Below are 15,635 nucleotides of genomic sequence, written 5' to 3'. Positions count from 1 at the left end.
AGCCAGGAGGAGGGGGGCTGTGTTGAGTACTTCCAGAAGATACCTTATAATCAATAAGAACTACCGAGCAGGCACCTGGAGAAAGAAGTATAGGGGCCTCCTATATTTTCTTCCAAGTGGTAAACAAAATGGGAAGGGAAACAAAATCTCTTGCTTCCTTTCAACCAGATATTTGTGCCAGGGCCTTAAAAATAGCTCCTCAAACCACCGGCATCCGTGGACGGTTGTGTCCGCCTGGCCGGCGTGCCATTCGGTAGGGCTTTGTTTTCCCTTGCATGGTGGTCCTGCTGCATCTGGGCCTGGGGCCCCCCCGTGCAGTCCTGGACCAACGCCCCGAACAGGGGCCAGCGTCCTCCTGGCAGAAGCCAAGGCAGGCTGCCGCCTCCTGGGGCCTCTGCCCGCTCCGCTTCCCCGGAGCCCCCAGCCTCCACCCTCAGACGTACTCAGTGGGGCCCAGGTAGAGCACGTTCCAGCCCCGGCCCCTCCCGGACAACCTCAGACCGAACAGAAGCCTCCAGGTGGGCTTCAGGGGTGCCCCTTCGGATCCTCCAGGAAACAGCCTGGCCCGAGGCATCGCAAGGAGCCCTTCGGGGCCCGGTGGAATCACTCGGGTCACTCTCTCCCTCTGTTTGGGGACTCTGAGGTCTATGGTTGAGTCATTTCTCTTTCTCCAGCAACAGTTCTTAGTACTGATCTTTGCAAAGCCTGCCCTCCCTCCCTCGGTCCCTCTCTTCCCTCCCTCTCGCCTCTTCCTCCTTATTTTCCTTTGGCCCCGCCCCCCCAAGTCCCCCTGACCCTCTCCTCCATCAGCAACCATTCCCCAGTGTGCGGCCTGTTTCTTGGGCTTGTGCATGCCCTTGAAACTGTGTGCCGTTATTTGGTGTGCATGTGTCGGTAATGGATGCAGATCCCATCTGCTCTCTTACTTTCTCTACCCGGCGCCACGTTTTCAAGCTCCTTGCGTGTTGCTGGGCGAACATCTGGTCTTTATTTCAGGGCATTTTCTGTAAGGCCACGGTCACGGGGTGGCTTTTTCAGAGACCCTAACTATGAAAGGTTCTCATTTAAACCCCAGACTTATTAAAACATTGTTTTTCAGACTAAGAGTGGAATCTGCCTCCTCTTTGGTGGACTGAACCTCGGGGAGTTGACCTGGGCGGAGCCTGCCCCCCCCACTCAGGGCAGAAAGGGGGCAGTGGGATAAGAAACAAGATGTGTCCCGGGCCGTGGGCCTCTGGACGCTGTCTCCAGGAGGTGTGGGGCCGGGGCAGTGATGTGTCTGCGGCCCCAGACGCACAGAATTATGGGAAAGAATGTTGATATCTAGACAGTGTGGTGCGCTTTTCAAATTATCGTTTAATCCTGGGAAAATGGGGAAAAAATAGGAGGCTCCCCAGAGAGCGGCCGGCTCAGCCCTGCCAGCGCGGCTGCCCCGGGCGGTGGGCACGCAGGCCCTTCCGCGGCTGCTCTGGAACGCGGTGCGGCAGCGGGCGGATGGCGAGAGCGCGCCTCCGCTGCTGGGGAGGAGGTGTGGGCTGGGGCTGCGAAGACTCACGCGGGGCCCTGTCCGGGCCTCAGTCGCCCCAGCCGCCGTACGGCGATTGTGCCTGGAATGTGACCGGGTGTCCCTTCTGGCTGGAGGTCCGGGGACGTCTGGCTGGCAGGAAGGCTGCCCAGTGAAGAGTCACCTTGGGTTTCATCCTGTCTCTGCCGCTTCCCATGGGCCTCAGTTAGGGCTGGTGACTTACCTTCTCTAACCCTCGGTTTCCTCATCCGTCAGTGGGGAGGAGGGGTGTGATGGCTGCTCCCTCGGGGGGCTGTTGGGGGGTTAGGCGATAAAACGGGAGTGGCTTGTAAATGAAAACCCCGGCGGTGATAATCTAGTATGATGTTATCAGGAATGGTGGCATTTCCCGGGCCAGTTCTGCCCTCTTCATATTTGGCCTCAGGGCACAGATGTGTGCCTCGCACCCACCTTTCGTAAGAAATGTGTCTGAGCGAGGCCTTTTTGGGTGGACTCCCTGGCCCAGGCCCCAGGCAGTTTCTTCACCGTGTGCCCACAAGCAGAACTTCCCGGGGGACCCACAGCTGTGTCCCACCCGCCAGCAGCCTCGTGGCGTGGGCCGGCGTGGGGTTTGGACGAGGAGCAGGCGCTCTTGCTCTGCCTTCGCTCCTTCTGAGGCACCTCGGAGCCCTGAGGGGAGCGGGGTGCGTGGTGGGGGAGCCGCCTTTCATTCAAAGCACCTCGGGACTCAGCAGTGCACCCCCGAACTCAGTATGTGACTTGGCGTTTGCGTCCTGTTCTCCATGAGTTACGACGGGAGCTCACACGGCCAGGGCTCTCTTGCAGAGGACGTGGAGGACGACGAGTCGGTGCGGGAAGGAGTCATTCTCTGTCCAGCCCCGCCAGTGCCCAGGCTTCCAACAGTGTCAAAGCCCATCGACCTCTTGGTGGCCAAGGTAGGTGTCGGCTTGAAAGTCTCAGTTGACGCACCCTGATTTGCGTGGGTGTGGACGAGGTGCTTGTGATCCCTCTGGCCCCACCCATCTCGGTGTAACCTCTCGGTCACTGTTACCATGGAAATTTGGGTGGGACGCAGAAGAAACCCTGCACGGAGAGGCAGGAAAGGGGGCCTCCTCCTGGCGGCTCCCAGCCCTCTCCGCCTCCTCCCATCCAGACACTCCAGGGTCTGGTTCTTCTGTCCCTGAGCAGCCTGGCCTCACCTCATTGCAAGGGGCCTCCCGTGCTGGCATGGCAATGGGGCGGCTGTCCCCATTAGACTGGCCCTGCCCCTGCTTGTGTCCTCAGGCTGGGTTGCAGTGAGGAAGGACGGGGAAGCACTGGGTTGGCACCAGTGGCCTCCCAGAAGGACGCCTGGGGAGCAGGTCCCTGGCCATAGCAGCCTCCTCTGCAGGGGTGCCCGGGATTCCTCACCACCCCTGCTGCCAGGTGGCCTCACCCCTCCCTTCGGCCAGTGGGATGAACTCTGAGCCTGCTGTCCGGCCCCGGCTCTTCAGCTGGGATCCAGGAGGGAAAAATAAAACTCCTGGGGACACAGCTGACCCCCTCATCTTCCTACTTACCAAGTATTTACTCAGCACACACGACTGAAAGTCAGAGATTTTTCCAGAGGCTTTCTCCCTCCTCTTCTCTCTTTTTCTTCCTTCTTCGGAAGCCACCAACAGTCAGATGTGTGTCAGTGACCCTGAACCTGGGAAGAGGTGCAAGGGCTGTTTGTGGCCCCAGGGCTGTGGTTGTCTGCAGTGGGCACTCACGTTTTGGGGAGGGTCCCTGGAGGCCCGTGGAGACCACCCAGCAGTAGCCTCTCCAAAAGCAGCTGGAGAACCGCAGTCCCACACAGAGCAAAGGAGGGTCTGGTCTGGGGCTCACCATGCCGGCAGGTGGCTCATAACCCTGCGACCTGGTGACCGTGCTGTGCCTAGCTGGCAGCTGTCATTCTGTCATTAAGAGAGCAGACATGGGCTCCAGCCAGAAAACTCTCCGAGAAACTCTCGTGCCTCCGAGAAACTCAGGCCAAATGCACGGGTGATGGTCACTGGCGCCAGGAACCAAACCCTGGCAGGCGGGCTCGCCCTCCGGGCCCTCCTGTGCCGCCAGCTCTCACCTGGTGGCCTGTAGACAAACGCCGTCACTGAGATGTTCCTTGTACTTACTGAGAAAAAATTTAGAGGGAAATAATCTGAGTTTGTAGGGCAGACCTAACTGAGAGAGGGGGTCTGGAGAGGTGGCATCGGCACCCACGTGCGGGCCTCTTCAGAGCCCCTGGACGCACGGCCGTGGTGGAGAGAGAGGAGGTAGCCGGCGTGGGCAGGGGGCATCCGGCCAGCAGAGGCTCGGCCTTCCTGTCCCCGGGCTGGGCAGTGGGGGAGGGGGTGCTCTGGAGGGTGGTGTTGGCTGGTGGGAGGTGAACCATGAGGTCCACGTCAGGCGGAAGTTTAGGGAAGACAGAGCTGTGAAAAAACGAGGTGGGGGGAACTCCTCCCTGGGTGGTGAGGGTGTTCAGGCCTCAGTCTCGGGGGACGGCTCGTTGGTGACCTGCAGTGAAGGGTCATCCTAGCGCAGGGGCTGACAGACTGTTTCTGTACGGGGCCAGAGAGTGCATTCTTGGCTGTCTGCTGCAGCCACTCCGCTCTGCCACTGTGGTGTGCTGGCTGGCCCTGACAGGGTGTAAACACATGGGCATGGCTGTGTTTCAGCAAAGCTGATAAAACAGGTGGGGGAGGGGCGGGTTTGGCCCCGGCCTTTGCTGAGCCCGTCCCCCTGCTCAAGCTCCAGCCCTCAACCCCCTGGGAGCTTTTACCAATGCAGACCCTGCAGCCGGAACCCAGGGTTCTGATTTAGTCGGCCTGGCGTGTGGCCCTCGCATCAGGCTTGTTAGGAGCTCGGGGGGCGATTCTAACATGCGGTCAAGAGCTTCCAGGTTGCCTTGCGAAACCAAAGCTTTGTGTTTCAAGTTCCCTGGGCCAGCACGGGTTGGCTGGGTTTACAGACCTCCCAGAGGTGAGGCCCTCGGGGCCGACTTCATCTGTGCTGTGAGAAGGACGGGTTGCGAATGCAAAGGAGGTGGACAGCCCTGGTGGAGGACGGGCCACCCTGCTGGAATCCAGCACCGGAGCCCTGGGTGGGGGGGGGCACATCCATGGAGCAGTGTGTGGTTTATGTTTAAAACCACCAACAAAAGCACTCTCTTCTTTGGACAGGACTTGAAGACCGTCCTGTTCGGGTCCAGCGTTTGCTGCTTCAGTGAAGAGTGGAAACTCCAGAGCTTTTCATTCAGCGACGCAGCCCCGCTGAGATACGGCATCGTGCAGGTCAAGGCAGGTGGCGTTTAAGCTTCTCCAGGACCCTCCTGTGGTCCCCTGGAAGATAGGGCAGGGCGCACCCCCGTTTGGTAAAACATACAAACGTTACCTGGGCTGCGCAGTGCCCGCCAGCCCTCATTTGACGGCCGCTGCCCAGTGCAGGAGTGTCACGCGGCCACCAGGACAAGAGCAGGGGCCCTGACTGTGGGTGCTGTGTGGTGCTGGAGTCCCCCGAGAGGGAGCGGAGGGGGCCCTGCGTCTGGCGGGGGCGGGGCACTAGAGAGGGGCCGAGGCCGAGCATGGGGACAGGGTTTTGTGGGAGAAGGATGCTCAAGGCCAGCGGAGCAGGAACAAAGTGGGGTGGGGGTGGGGGCGTGTGAGAGTCTGGGGGCTGCAGACACAGCAGAGACAGCAGCGTGAGGAGCAGAAGCACAGGAGTAGGCGGTGTGACGTAAGACAGGGAGACCGAGGTCGACTGTGGCGGGATTTGAACGTGGCTTATCCCTGTTTCCCAAGATGCGCACTTTAAGGGCCAACACACCCTCTAAATGCCGCAGTGGAACTGGGTTCCATTTCTCAAGACCCAGGAGCCCCTGCCCCCTTATTCCACCCGCACTGCCTGGGGGAGAACCCAGGACAACAGCTTTTGTCCTCAGCACGGCCACGCTCAGCTCGCCTTCTTGCACCCCCAAGTCAGGGGCACCCGCGGCCTGCTGCTCTGACCACCCGGTACTTGTTGGTGCCCACAGGGATGGGCTCTTCAAGGAGCCCACTCGGGCTGATGGGGAAGGGGACAAAGACATGCCGAGTGGGTGCCGAGGCGGGCCACGGGCTGGGCAGAAGCAAGCTCACATAAGCAGAGGCTGCCAAAGGTCTTGCTTCTGGCTGGGATGGTTGGGAAGGGCTTCCTGGAGGAGGAGGAGGCTGTCAGAGTGGGCCTTGCGGGCTGGGGAGACCACTGGCACCCTCAGCCTGTGGACATGGAGACATTTTCTGGGTGACTGGAGACCTACGGTGATATCCCTGGCTCCACATTCGCTAGTTGTGGAGAGTCACTTCCCCCCCATCAGACACTGCAGACTCGCTCCTCCCGCGGGTGATGGGTGCTGGGGCCGTTGTCATCCCCTCTCTGGGCTGGGGGCCAGCACCCTGTAGGAGTAGTCACCGCGTCAGAGACCCCTGTTTCTGAGGCCGTGGCTCGGAGGGGCCCCTGTGCTCTGTCACCTGTGGGTAGAGGCCGGCTCTGGAGGTCACTTCACTGGCACTCACGCGTGTCCTTCTTGGCAGGGCGGTCCCTGCGGGGTCCTGGCGGCCGTCCAAGGCTGTGTCCTGCAGAAGCTCCTGTTTGAAGGAGACAGCAGAGGTGACTGCGCTCGGTAAGTCAGCTTGCGTTACCGCCAATAACCTGCTCATCCTCTCTGGAGCGTCCAGAACAAACGAGCAAGAAGCGCGTGTGTTCCTCATGCTTCCCGTCTCCTGGAGGGGGAAATGGCGGCTGGTGAACGGGCCTGTGCCGATGGTGCAATGGGGGGCGACGGTGCAATGGGGGGCATGTGTTTCACGAAGGCCGGGCGGGTGGCCCGGTGCTGTTCCACATGGTGGCATCGCAGCCCAGGCCACGCCCCCTCCCCAGGTGTGGCGGCTGCCCAGCTGCCGCCCACACCCACGCCAACCTGCTGACCCTGCCCGAGTCCTCCCCACATTACCTCACCACCGCCGACCGCCGCCGCGCATTCCAGCCGGCCCCACGGCGCACTGCTGCTTCCACACCCTCGGCAGTTTGTTTTTCCAGCTCGCACGTTAAGTGTTTGCACATGGGCACCCCGCTCTCATTTTCACCCGCTCAGCGGACACTTCTGGAACAGCTCTGTGCAGGCATGCGTGGGGCGGAGTCTCTGCTCTCCAGAAAGGCCCCGCCAGGGCGGTGGGTGGGTGGGCAGAAAGCTGCAGTCTGGCGCCACGGTGGGTGCAGAGGCACTCGGACTGGGAGGGTGCTGCGGCCAGGCCGGGGCCGGCACGTCCTTGATGAGGAGGCGCCTCCTCCCCTGTTCTCCCCGAGGGCCCAGTTAGCAGCTTGTTGTGTTTTTAGTTGAAGTAGAACAGGCAGAAAAGTGCGCAACCCCAAAGTGCACAACATGTATGCGTTCTGCTTAATGAGTTATCACCAAACCACATACCCGTGATGACGTCATCCAGATCAAGGAAGGACGTATGGCCAGCACCCTGGACGGCTCCGCCTGCCCAGCAGACACCTCCACCCCCCGCCCCGCAGCTGTAACTAAACAGACTTAGACATTGCGGTTCAGTTTCGCTGGTTCCCGGACTTGAATTAAAAGCACTTGTTTTCTGAGCTAGGCATTTCACCGCTTTTCTTTTCTTAAAGCTTCGGTGTCGTGAAGACAACAAGGCCTGTTCCCCATTTGCTCAGGGTCAGGCTCCGGGGAGGGACCCCGGTCCCCGCCCGCGCTAGACGTCCCGCGGAGCGTGCTGCGAACGAAACACTTACCGGCTCCCGTGATGTCACCTTAGACAGGGTCCACCCGAAGGTAGCTTGTCGTGCTTGGCATTGTATAGTTTGTCCAACTGCTGTAAAAAGTGACAATCGAGGTGTTTTTTGCTCAAGTCAGAGGTGCTAACCACAAGCACAGCGACGTCTCGCTTGTCCTCGTTTTCGTTGCCCCAGATGCATCCATCGCCATGTCCGCCAGTGCGGGACTGTCCCCACGGCCTGCCCCACAGGGCCAGCCCACCAAGTGCGGGCAGGCTCCAGCTCCTGGCGCGGGCAGCGCCTTGCTGTGGGCCCTGCCCAGAGGCCGGCACAGCGCCCTGTGCTCTGGAACACTCCTGCCTGCCTGTGGGCACACCCAATGCCAGGGCAGGCTGCCCTTGGGGCAGGGACTTCCACTGAGTGCACCTGTCCCCACTGGCCTCACCATCCCCCTCACACTGGAAGGGAGCATGCGGGGGGGGGGGGGGGGACTTAGCAGGTGCTTGGAGGGGAGGCGGGCTCAGTGAGACCACTGTGGCCTTGCCCTCTTGGCACCTACAATGGAACCTGAGGGCCAGACCAGCAGACAGGAGGTCACAGGGGACACGCAGGATGCTAAGGTTCACCCGGGTGCAAAGAGGGTTGGGCAGGCTTGCTGGAGGTCTGACCTCGTCATCTTACCGGGATCTGGTGGAGAGACCTGGTGGAGAGATCTGGTGGAGAGATCTGGTGGAGAGATCTGGTGGAGGACCAGGACAGCTGACTCCCCTTCACTCACACCCTTGCAAACGCTCTTTCCTCCTCGGCCGCCCTTCCCAGCAGACCGCTTACACTCCTTCCCTGCCCTCCAGGCCCCGAGTACCAGCTTCTCAGCGCCCAGAGGCTGTGACTTCACTGGGGCCTTCCTGGGCCTCCCCGTTTCAGACAGACCCGGGCCTGCCCCCAAGCCCCTCTGTCCCCCACTAGTGCCCGCTCACCCACGTCGCTGTCAGTGTCTGCCCAAAGCTGCCGTCCCAGACTCAGGCCCCATGACAGCTGAGGCTTTCCTGGGCCGCCTGGTTCACAGCCCGTCCCTGGCATCCAGCCCAAGGCCTCGTCCACGGGATTTCCTCTGAGCGAACGCAGGGGCAATATCCCGACCAACGGGGAGGGGAACGGTAGTCCAGTGAGGAGGACGGCGTGTGCCAGGGCCTGAGGGCAGGAGCGCAGGGCGGGAGAGGAGCTGAGAGTGGCCGGGGGTGGCCAGGGCAGAGTTGGGAGGGGCCAGACAAGTCGGGCTGGCAGATGGGTCAGGGACAGGCTGCCTGGGGGCCTTGGGGCCTGGCCGCCTGCTCGGGGCAAGCCTTGGCCTTGGCCCTCCTGGGAGACGTCCTACAACTCTTCAGCTCTGTGCTCCTTCACAGCTGCCTTTGGACTGGGACTCTGGACTGCTGAGAGAAGTTGTGGGTCGTGTTTCGATACTCTGGACAAGGGTTTTGAGTTGGTTCCAGCAATGGCCCTGTCTGCCCAGGGAAGTAGGCAGGACTAGTCCGGTACTGCCCACCCTGTGTGCTCACTGAGGGGATGCGAGAGCCCCCTGCTCCAGGCACGTCCTTGGGGTAGAGTCTGCTCTCCACACCAGAGACAAGAGCCAGAGCTCGGGAGGCAGACAGCCATCCCGATTGGGGGCCAAGGTGGGCTGCAGGCGGAAAGACACCTGCCGGCTGTGGGGGGTGAGGGTCTATCCCCCCACTGCCCACTGGCCAGCTGCTGGCCAAGCGTGCACTCAGTCCCCAGTGTCTCCTGACGGGTGTCTGTCTGCGTAAGCGCCAGCTAGATGGAGAGCTCCGCCGAGGCTCCGCTGGGAATGGGGCATGCAGCCCTGGTCCCCAGGGCTCCCTGTCTGCACGACCCTGAGACGGGGCTGAGGCAACCTGGACTGGAGGCTCTCGGAGGCCAGGGCGGGGGGGTCTGAGGTGGGTCCTGGGGCACAGGTCGGAGGCACAGGGAGAAGGGGAGGAGGGGCTGCTGGCTGCTGGGGCTGTGTGCAGGTATGCCTGGCGGGGAGGAGCCCCACTCTGGGGGAAGGCTGCCTGCCGGCTGGGGCCCCTCCTCCAGGGAGCATCTGTGGTGCTCCTTGTGAACCCCTCCCCTCTGCCCCGGGCTCCGCCGGCTGAGCTGCTCTCCAGGCGGGTTAACCGCAGCGGGCCGGCTACCTGCTCCCATAGACGGCAGAGCAGGCCTGCAGGTGAGCACTCTTCATACCCAGCCGAGAGGGAGGGGCGGAGGGCTTGGCCCAGTGACCTGGGCTCTCTCCTTCAGCCGGGGCTGCTGAGAACACCTGAGGGGATTCCCAGAGAGGGGGCTCTGAGGAGCACACGCCAGGGGAGGCCCTGGGGGAGAGGGGCCGACTCTACAGAGATGTGAGCCTGCTTCGGGACTGCAGGCAGATTGGGGCTAGGAGCGGAGAGCCTGCCTGGATTCAGGCTGCAGTGTGGGTCAAGTGAAGGCCGAGGGAGTGAGGGGCTGGCGAGGGCGGAGGGAGGTGTGAGCCGGCCAGGGCAGAGTCGGAGCTGATGCTCTGCTGAGGTGACGGCCCGCGGGTCAGAGGCCCCAGGGAGTTGCCTGTGCCAAGTGGACATCGTGCAGCCCGTAGCTTCCCTGCTGAGGCTGGGGGAGTGCCCGGCTCTGTGCTCTGTAGCCTGTCCCCAGCTTGGGGGTGCTAAAGAGCGCAGGACCAGAGACCTGACGGTGTGGGGGAACAGGCTCCCCCCCCCTTCCACTTGTGAGTCTGTGTCCTGTCCGACACTGGCCCTGCACACAAAGTCCTTGTGAATGAGTGGTCAAGGGCTGTGTGAACGAGTAGGACCATGGACGTCACTTGCTGTGGTACATGTGGGGAAACTGAGGCCACGCCTGGCTTCAGCGGCAGAGCCAGGCCTGGCACGGGATGCCCTGTCGGCCGCACGCACTGCTGTGCCCCAGACGGGACTCAGCAAAGGGAGAGCCCGAGGGGCTGGGAGGGGCTGGGGCTGGGAGGGGCTGGGGCTGGGAGGCTTGAGCGCCAGGAGCCCGAACCCCCGAGTGCTGGACGCCCAGATGGCCTCTCGCTGACCGCCTCTGGCTCAGTGTTGTATGAAGGGCTGCCTGCGGAACCTCCTCCTTTTTCCCAATTTAGAAAAAAAAATCAATACTGAAGAGTACACAGAATAATACAGCAAATACCTGGGGACCTGCTGTCTCATGTGAGCAAAGGGTGACCCTGGCAGCTCTGCAGGGACCTCTCAGTCCCCAGCTCCTCTGGTTTCATTGATTTGTTTCTTCAGTTTTAACACTGATTGAGCGGGCCATTGATGTTCTTCGTGGGCCTTGAACGCTGGTGTGGGTTTGAGGCTTCAGCACCCTTTTTGACTCTGAAATTCCAGGATGTCAGAGATGACCCAACTTAAAAAAAAAACAACGGGCACACTGCCGTCTCCTCGGGAACGCCTGGCACAGCACACCCGGCCGAGTCGGCAGCGGGCGAGCTGCGTGTGGGGGGGCCCTAGGGCCCGTGGGCTGAGGGGCCCCGTGTTTGCCGGCCTGCGGGCCTGGGCGGCGGAGGCCCCCTCCCTGCGTGCTCCCTTCCCAACCGGTGGGGAGAGGGTCCCGTGAACGGGTGCCCTGAGGGTGTGACTCCGCCCTGCTGTGAAGCCACGCGGGAATAAGGCTTCCCCGCGGGGGTTGGTGTTTTCTCTGTGGGGCTGTCTGTCTGCATTAAGGCCCGTCCCATCGGGCCGGCTGCTGGCCTGTCTCCAGTCGGGGAGGACAGAGCCGGGCAGCAGGGCCGGGGTTTTTCCACTCGAGGAGGAAGGGCTGTGCCAGCCGGCCAGCTGGTGGGAAGGGACAGGCAACCGGCCTGTACTGCCCTGCAGGTGCGGACAGAGCTGCAGACAGGGACACTGTCCTCTCGCCTTCACTCCTCTGAAACGGGGGGGATCTGAGGCCCCGAGAAGGAGGGGCCCTTGCCCAAGACCCCTCCAGGGACATTGGGAGCAGAGCCAGGCTGGGAACCCAGGCCCAGGGGCCCCCAGGCCAGCGGCCTTGGACCGTGAGGGGGTGCAGGTGGACGCACCGACCTCCATTCACGGCCCGCCGTCCTCGGAGGCCTCCATAGCTCAGACTAGTCAGGCCGCTTTGAGGGAGCTAGGGTGGAGGCGTCTCCGAAAGACGTGGGTGGTGGTGGCAAACGCAGAGGGAGCTGTCTGCCCAGCCCACCCCTCCCCCGACAAGTGCCTCCACCCTGCGCTCCCCCGGGGGTTGGACCCTTACAGAAGCTCCTGTGGGCGGAGAGCCCGCCAGGAGCGAGGTGCACGGCAGGGGTTTGGTGAATGCGTGTCTGGCCGATCAGGGTAGTGCAGGGCCGTCCTTGTCACCGAGCTGTGGCCAGCGAAGGCAGACACCGAGTGATCTGGGGACAGTGGAGTGGGTGATGGAACACATTGTCTCTCTCCTCTTGGTTTCCATCTGGCGCACACATGTGCGCACACCCCTGTCTGCCCCGGGGCCGGCTTAGTGGCAGGATGGCTGGACCGGAACGATGCTCAGAGGCATCTGGCCCAGCCCCCCGTTTGCGGGTGGTGAGGGCAAGGGGCCTCCCAAGGCCCGGGAGCCAAGAAGGGAACCCAGGCTGACCGCTGCCCTCACCCCACTCCACCGTGCTTTCTGGAAAACTGTGTCTCACACGCGCAAGCTGGAGGAGGCTCAGAGAGGGACGGAGAGACTGGGAAAGTGATTAAAAGGAGCCCAGAAAAGAATGAGGACTTGTGTGCACAAACACAGGGGTTCGGAGGGTCTGTGGCCAGGAGCACGGCGCTGGAACCCCGGGATGGAAGGCAAAGGGGGGCTGGTTCTCAAAGTCAAGTGCGCCAGACGATTGGTTCCATTTCCCAAGTTCTCTGTCCTCCCTGAATCTGTATTAAGATTTCCAATTTTTACTGAGTGATTTGGGACGAATCGTTTAGTCTCTGTGCCTCAGCTTTCAAACTTTGAAAAGGAGATTATATAGCACCTGCCTACTCCCCAGGGTTGTTGTAACGACCCTCCAGGGCCCTGGAAATGGAACCGGAAAGAAGCGTCTGTATTGGCTGTTTCCCCTCCTCCCTCCCATTCGCCTCGCCCGCCCGGGGCCTCTCAGTTACCCATTTTTCCTGCATAAGCGATCCCTCTGCCGTCTGCGGCATCGATGACTACCCTTCCCTCTCACAGTCCTTCTGCTCTCCAGACTGTGGGGTGGCTCTGCCTCCCGGCTCCGCCTCCTCTGCGTCCCCCATCCTCGGCCACGGCTGCTGCCTTTCCTATCCTCTCTCCGGGCAACCTTAGCCACTCCAAGTGCCAAGGAGCCCTCGGGTGCTGGTGGCCCGCAAACCTATGTCCAGCCCTGGCCACTCTCCTGGGCTTTAGGTGTGTTTGACAGCTTCGCCTGGGTGTCCCATGGGCGCCTCCGACTGCCTTCCCCTCCCCGATCCCCACCCTGTGTTCTTCATCTCGGATCCCTCCTCTCCTACGTCCCCACGCTGTGGGACTTCTAAGCCACTGGTCAGTCAGGCCTCAGCCTACAGCTGTGGTTTTATCTCCTTGTGGCCGGCGGGGTGAAGACCACTGCTCACATAAGCTGTTGTCTCCAGGGGTCCAGGGGTCCGACTGGGCATGGCTGGGGCGGGGCAGTGCCCAGCCTTTGCCCAGGATGACTTTCCTTCCTCACATGGCAGCAGGTCTGTGTCCTGTCGCCTCGGCCTCCTGGCTATCAGAACACACCACCCTTTCTTACGCACACCCGAGGGCCAGCCCAGGCTCCACTCCCCGCTGCTCCTCCCCCAGCCCCGCCCAGCGCCCCTCCCTCTAAGCCTTTCCCTTGGTCCTCATCCGAGGAGGTACCTCCCGGGCTCCGCAGGAACCCCTCCGGGTGGCGTAGGAAAGGGTGGGTCGTTTGCCACAGGGCTGGGCTGTCCCTAGTTCATGTCCCTGTAGCCCTAAACGCACTTCCTTTTCCATCCTCAGGCAGCTGCAACCTTCGAATGCCCACAGGACCCACTGCCTGGCCCTGGCCATCGCGGACATTTTGTGGCGGGCCGGGGGCCACGAGAGAGCCGTGGTCGCACTGTAAGTGCTTCCCGGGGCTGTGCTGCTTTCCAGGGCTGTGCCGCTTTCCAGGGCTGTGCCGCCACCACTGGACCTCAGGCTGGCCCAGCTGCGGGCAAGCTGGCTGGGGGTCGTTGGGATAAGGACCACACCATGCGCCCTCCTAGACCTCTGCCCTGTGCTCCACGCTGGGGCCAGCCCAGAGGGTCAGCCTGGTGTGTGGGGCAGCCCGCTCTGGGAGGGGGTCTATGTCTCAGGACGGGGTTGGGGTCAGGTCTGCCCCGCCTCCCTCCTGGGGGGGCTCTGGGAGAGGGAACCTGCCTGAGGAGACCTCTGGCCCAGCAGCCAGCTCCCCTGATCTGGAAGCCTCAGAAAACAGCCCCTCAATTGACCCAGTCCCCCCCGCCCCAATGAGTACCCCCTCCCCAGTCCTCAAAGCACACTCGTTTGCTCTGTCGCTTGGACCCCCTTCCCCTGAGGAGGGAACTCAGGCGAAAGGTTGGTGGTGGAGCCAGCAGCCTTGTCCCTGCTGCCTCCTCCCTGCCCAGACGGAGGGTGCCCTCCCAGAAGGCACTGGGACGGCTGCAGCTTCAGGCCTGGTGGAAGCATCGCTCCGCAGGCAGGCCGGTGGCCAAGCTGCAGCGAAGGAGCACCTTTTCCCCTGCGCCAGTGCTTGTTGGCTCTGTGGCCCTGGGCGACCGGCTCCAGCCCTCTGCGCTGCATCTGTTGACTCATCTGGAAAATGGGGGTGATAAAGGTTATATCATATGGCGTGATTATGAGGGAATTGATGAGTCAGCGTAGATAAAGTGATGTTTGATAAATGATAGTACGGCCTATCTGTGTAAGTCATCGGTCCGTGTAAATAGTTGGAAACAACCACAAAGCGGAGCTCAGGACACTGCCCGGCACACACACTGGTGGCGGGTCAGTAGGTGCTGTCGTCACCACGCTTATTGTTCCTGCCGAGTGCGTGAGTGCGTGTCCTCAGCACCCTGCTCCAGCTCACGGATTAACCTTGGCCCTCGGGGTCTGCCTGGCAGCCCTGAGAGCAGATGGGGCAAAAACTCACTCTCTTACTGTTGGACAGACGAAGAAAAAGAAGCCCAGAGAGGGGCAGAGGCTGGTCTGAGGCTACACAGCAGGCTAAGGGCGTGGCAGGCCCCCAACCCAAGCCCAGCTTCCTGTCCACGTCTCCCTGGGCGGCGGGTTCAGTGGGAAACTCAGACGGGACAGACAAAGGCTGGAGAGACTGACATCCCCCGAAGGGGGGCGGGGGCGGGCCAGCATCCCCGCGCCTGGGGAGGCGTTTGTCAGTTATAGGAGACGGCGGCCTCCCTCCTGGGGGGGACTGGGGTTTGGTTGCCCCGAGCACTCTTGCTGCTCTCAGTTCTCTGTCCCTGTTTTTACTCCGTCTGCTAGTGGCGCGCTCTGGCCCCGGCCTAACGGGGGAACGAGAACGCCTTGGCCGCCCTCTCTCCCCCGGAGCCGCCTTCTCATTTGTCCTCATTTCACGGCACATGTGGTTTCGCCCTGGCTCACGGTCCCGTCTTCTTTCCGCGCACAGGGCTCATGCGTCTCCGCTTCCTTTTTAGGCTTTCGGGGACGCAGCAGTTCATTCCGACGGGGAAATACAAAGCAGATGGAGTCCTAGAAACAGTACGGCTCTCTGGAAAACTAGCACGCAACCCTTGGCTTTGTGTGGGCCCCGGCTCCTTTCACATAAGTAAATCCTTCCTCCGCCGGGGAGGGGCCCGCCCTGCGCGCGGCCCTGGCCTGCAGAGCCCTCCGCCGGGGCTGGGGCGGCCGCGGTGGGCGCTCCGGGGACGCTGGCTTTACGGCCCGAGAAAGGCTGACGGGCGGCCCGGGAGGTTGAGGTTGTGCCGAGCCGAAGTCGCCCCGGCACGTCCGGCATGCTGCGACTGGGCTAAACCCAGACTTCCCGTGGCCCTCTTCGTGTCTCCGGGTCCCTCTGCGCTTGCTTTGCAGGAGCGAGGCGGGGGGTGCAGGGGAGGGGAAGGTGGAAGGCGCGGAGGAGCGCTGACAGGGCCCCACATCCGCTGGCCGTCAGACCAGACCCAAGGGAGGCAGAGGGAGGGACAGAAAACAAGAGACGGCCGGCAGCACAGACACAGCGACTTCCCCCCAGTTAACCCGCTCCTCACTGAGCGGTGAACCGGTGAACCTCCCCTTCACAGAGGGTTGTTGCTTCGCCTGGTTTGTG

General features: G+C 62.2%; 1 protein-coding gene across 2 annotated transcripts in view; it reads left to right on the top strand.

The window, feature by feature from the left end:
* Positions 1–15,635, top strand: part of MINDY4 (MINDY lysine 48 deubiquitinase 4) — a 97,290-nt gene that overhangs the window by 46,386 nt on the left and 35,269 nt on the right. The window contains exons 7-11 of one of the 2 annotated variants that reach the window (XM_028525941.2): positions 2,351–2,460; positions 4,723–4,839; positions 6,112–6,200; positions 13,331–13,432; positions 15,007–15,070. In XM_028525941.2, the coding sequence (XP_028381742.1) occupies positions 2,351–2,460; positions 4,723–4,839; positions 6,112–6,200; positions 13,331–13,432; positions 15,007–15,070 (482 nt within the window). Of the gene's footprint in view, positions 1–2,350; positions 2,461–4,722; positions 4,840–6,111; positions 6,201–13,330; positions 13,433–15,006; positions 15,138–15,635 lie in introns of both variants that reach the window. The other variant, XM_036010444.1, reaches the window with a different exon arrangement.

The sequence above is a fragment of the Phyllostomus discolor genome, chromosome 10, assembly GCF_004126475.2.
Source record: "Phyllostomus discolor isolate MPI-MPIP mPhyDis1 chromosome 10, mPhyDis1.pri.v3, whole genome shotgun sequence".
In the NCBI taxonomy this organism is placed as follows: Eukaryota; Metazoa; Chordata; class Mammalia; order Chiroptera; family Phyllostomidae; genus Phyllostomus; species Phyllostomus discolor.
The sequence above is the reverse complement of the archived record's forward strand: the minus strand, read 5'-3'. Positions and strand labels throughout refer to the sequence as shown.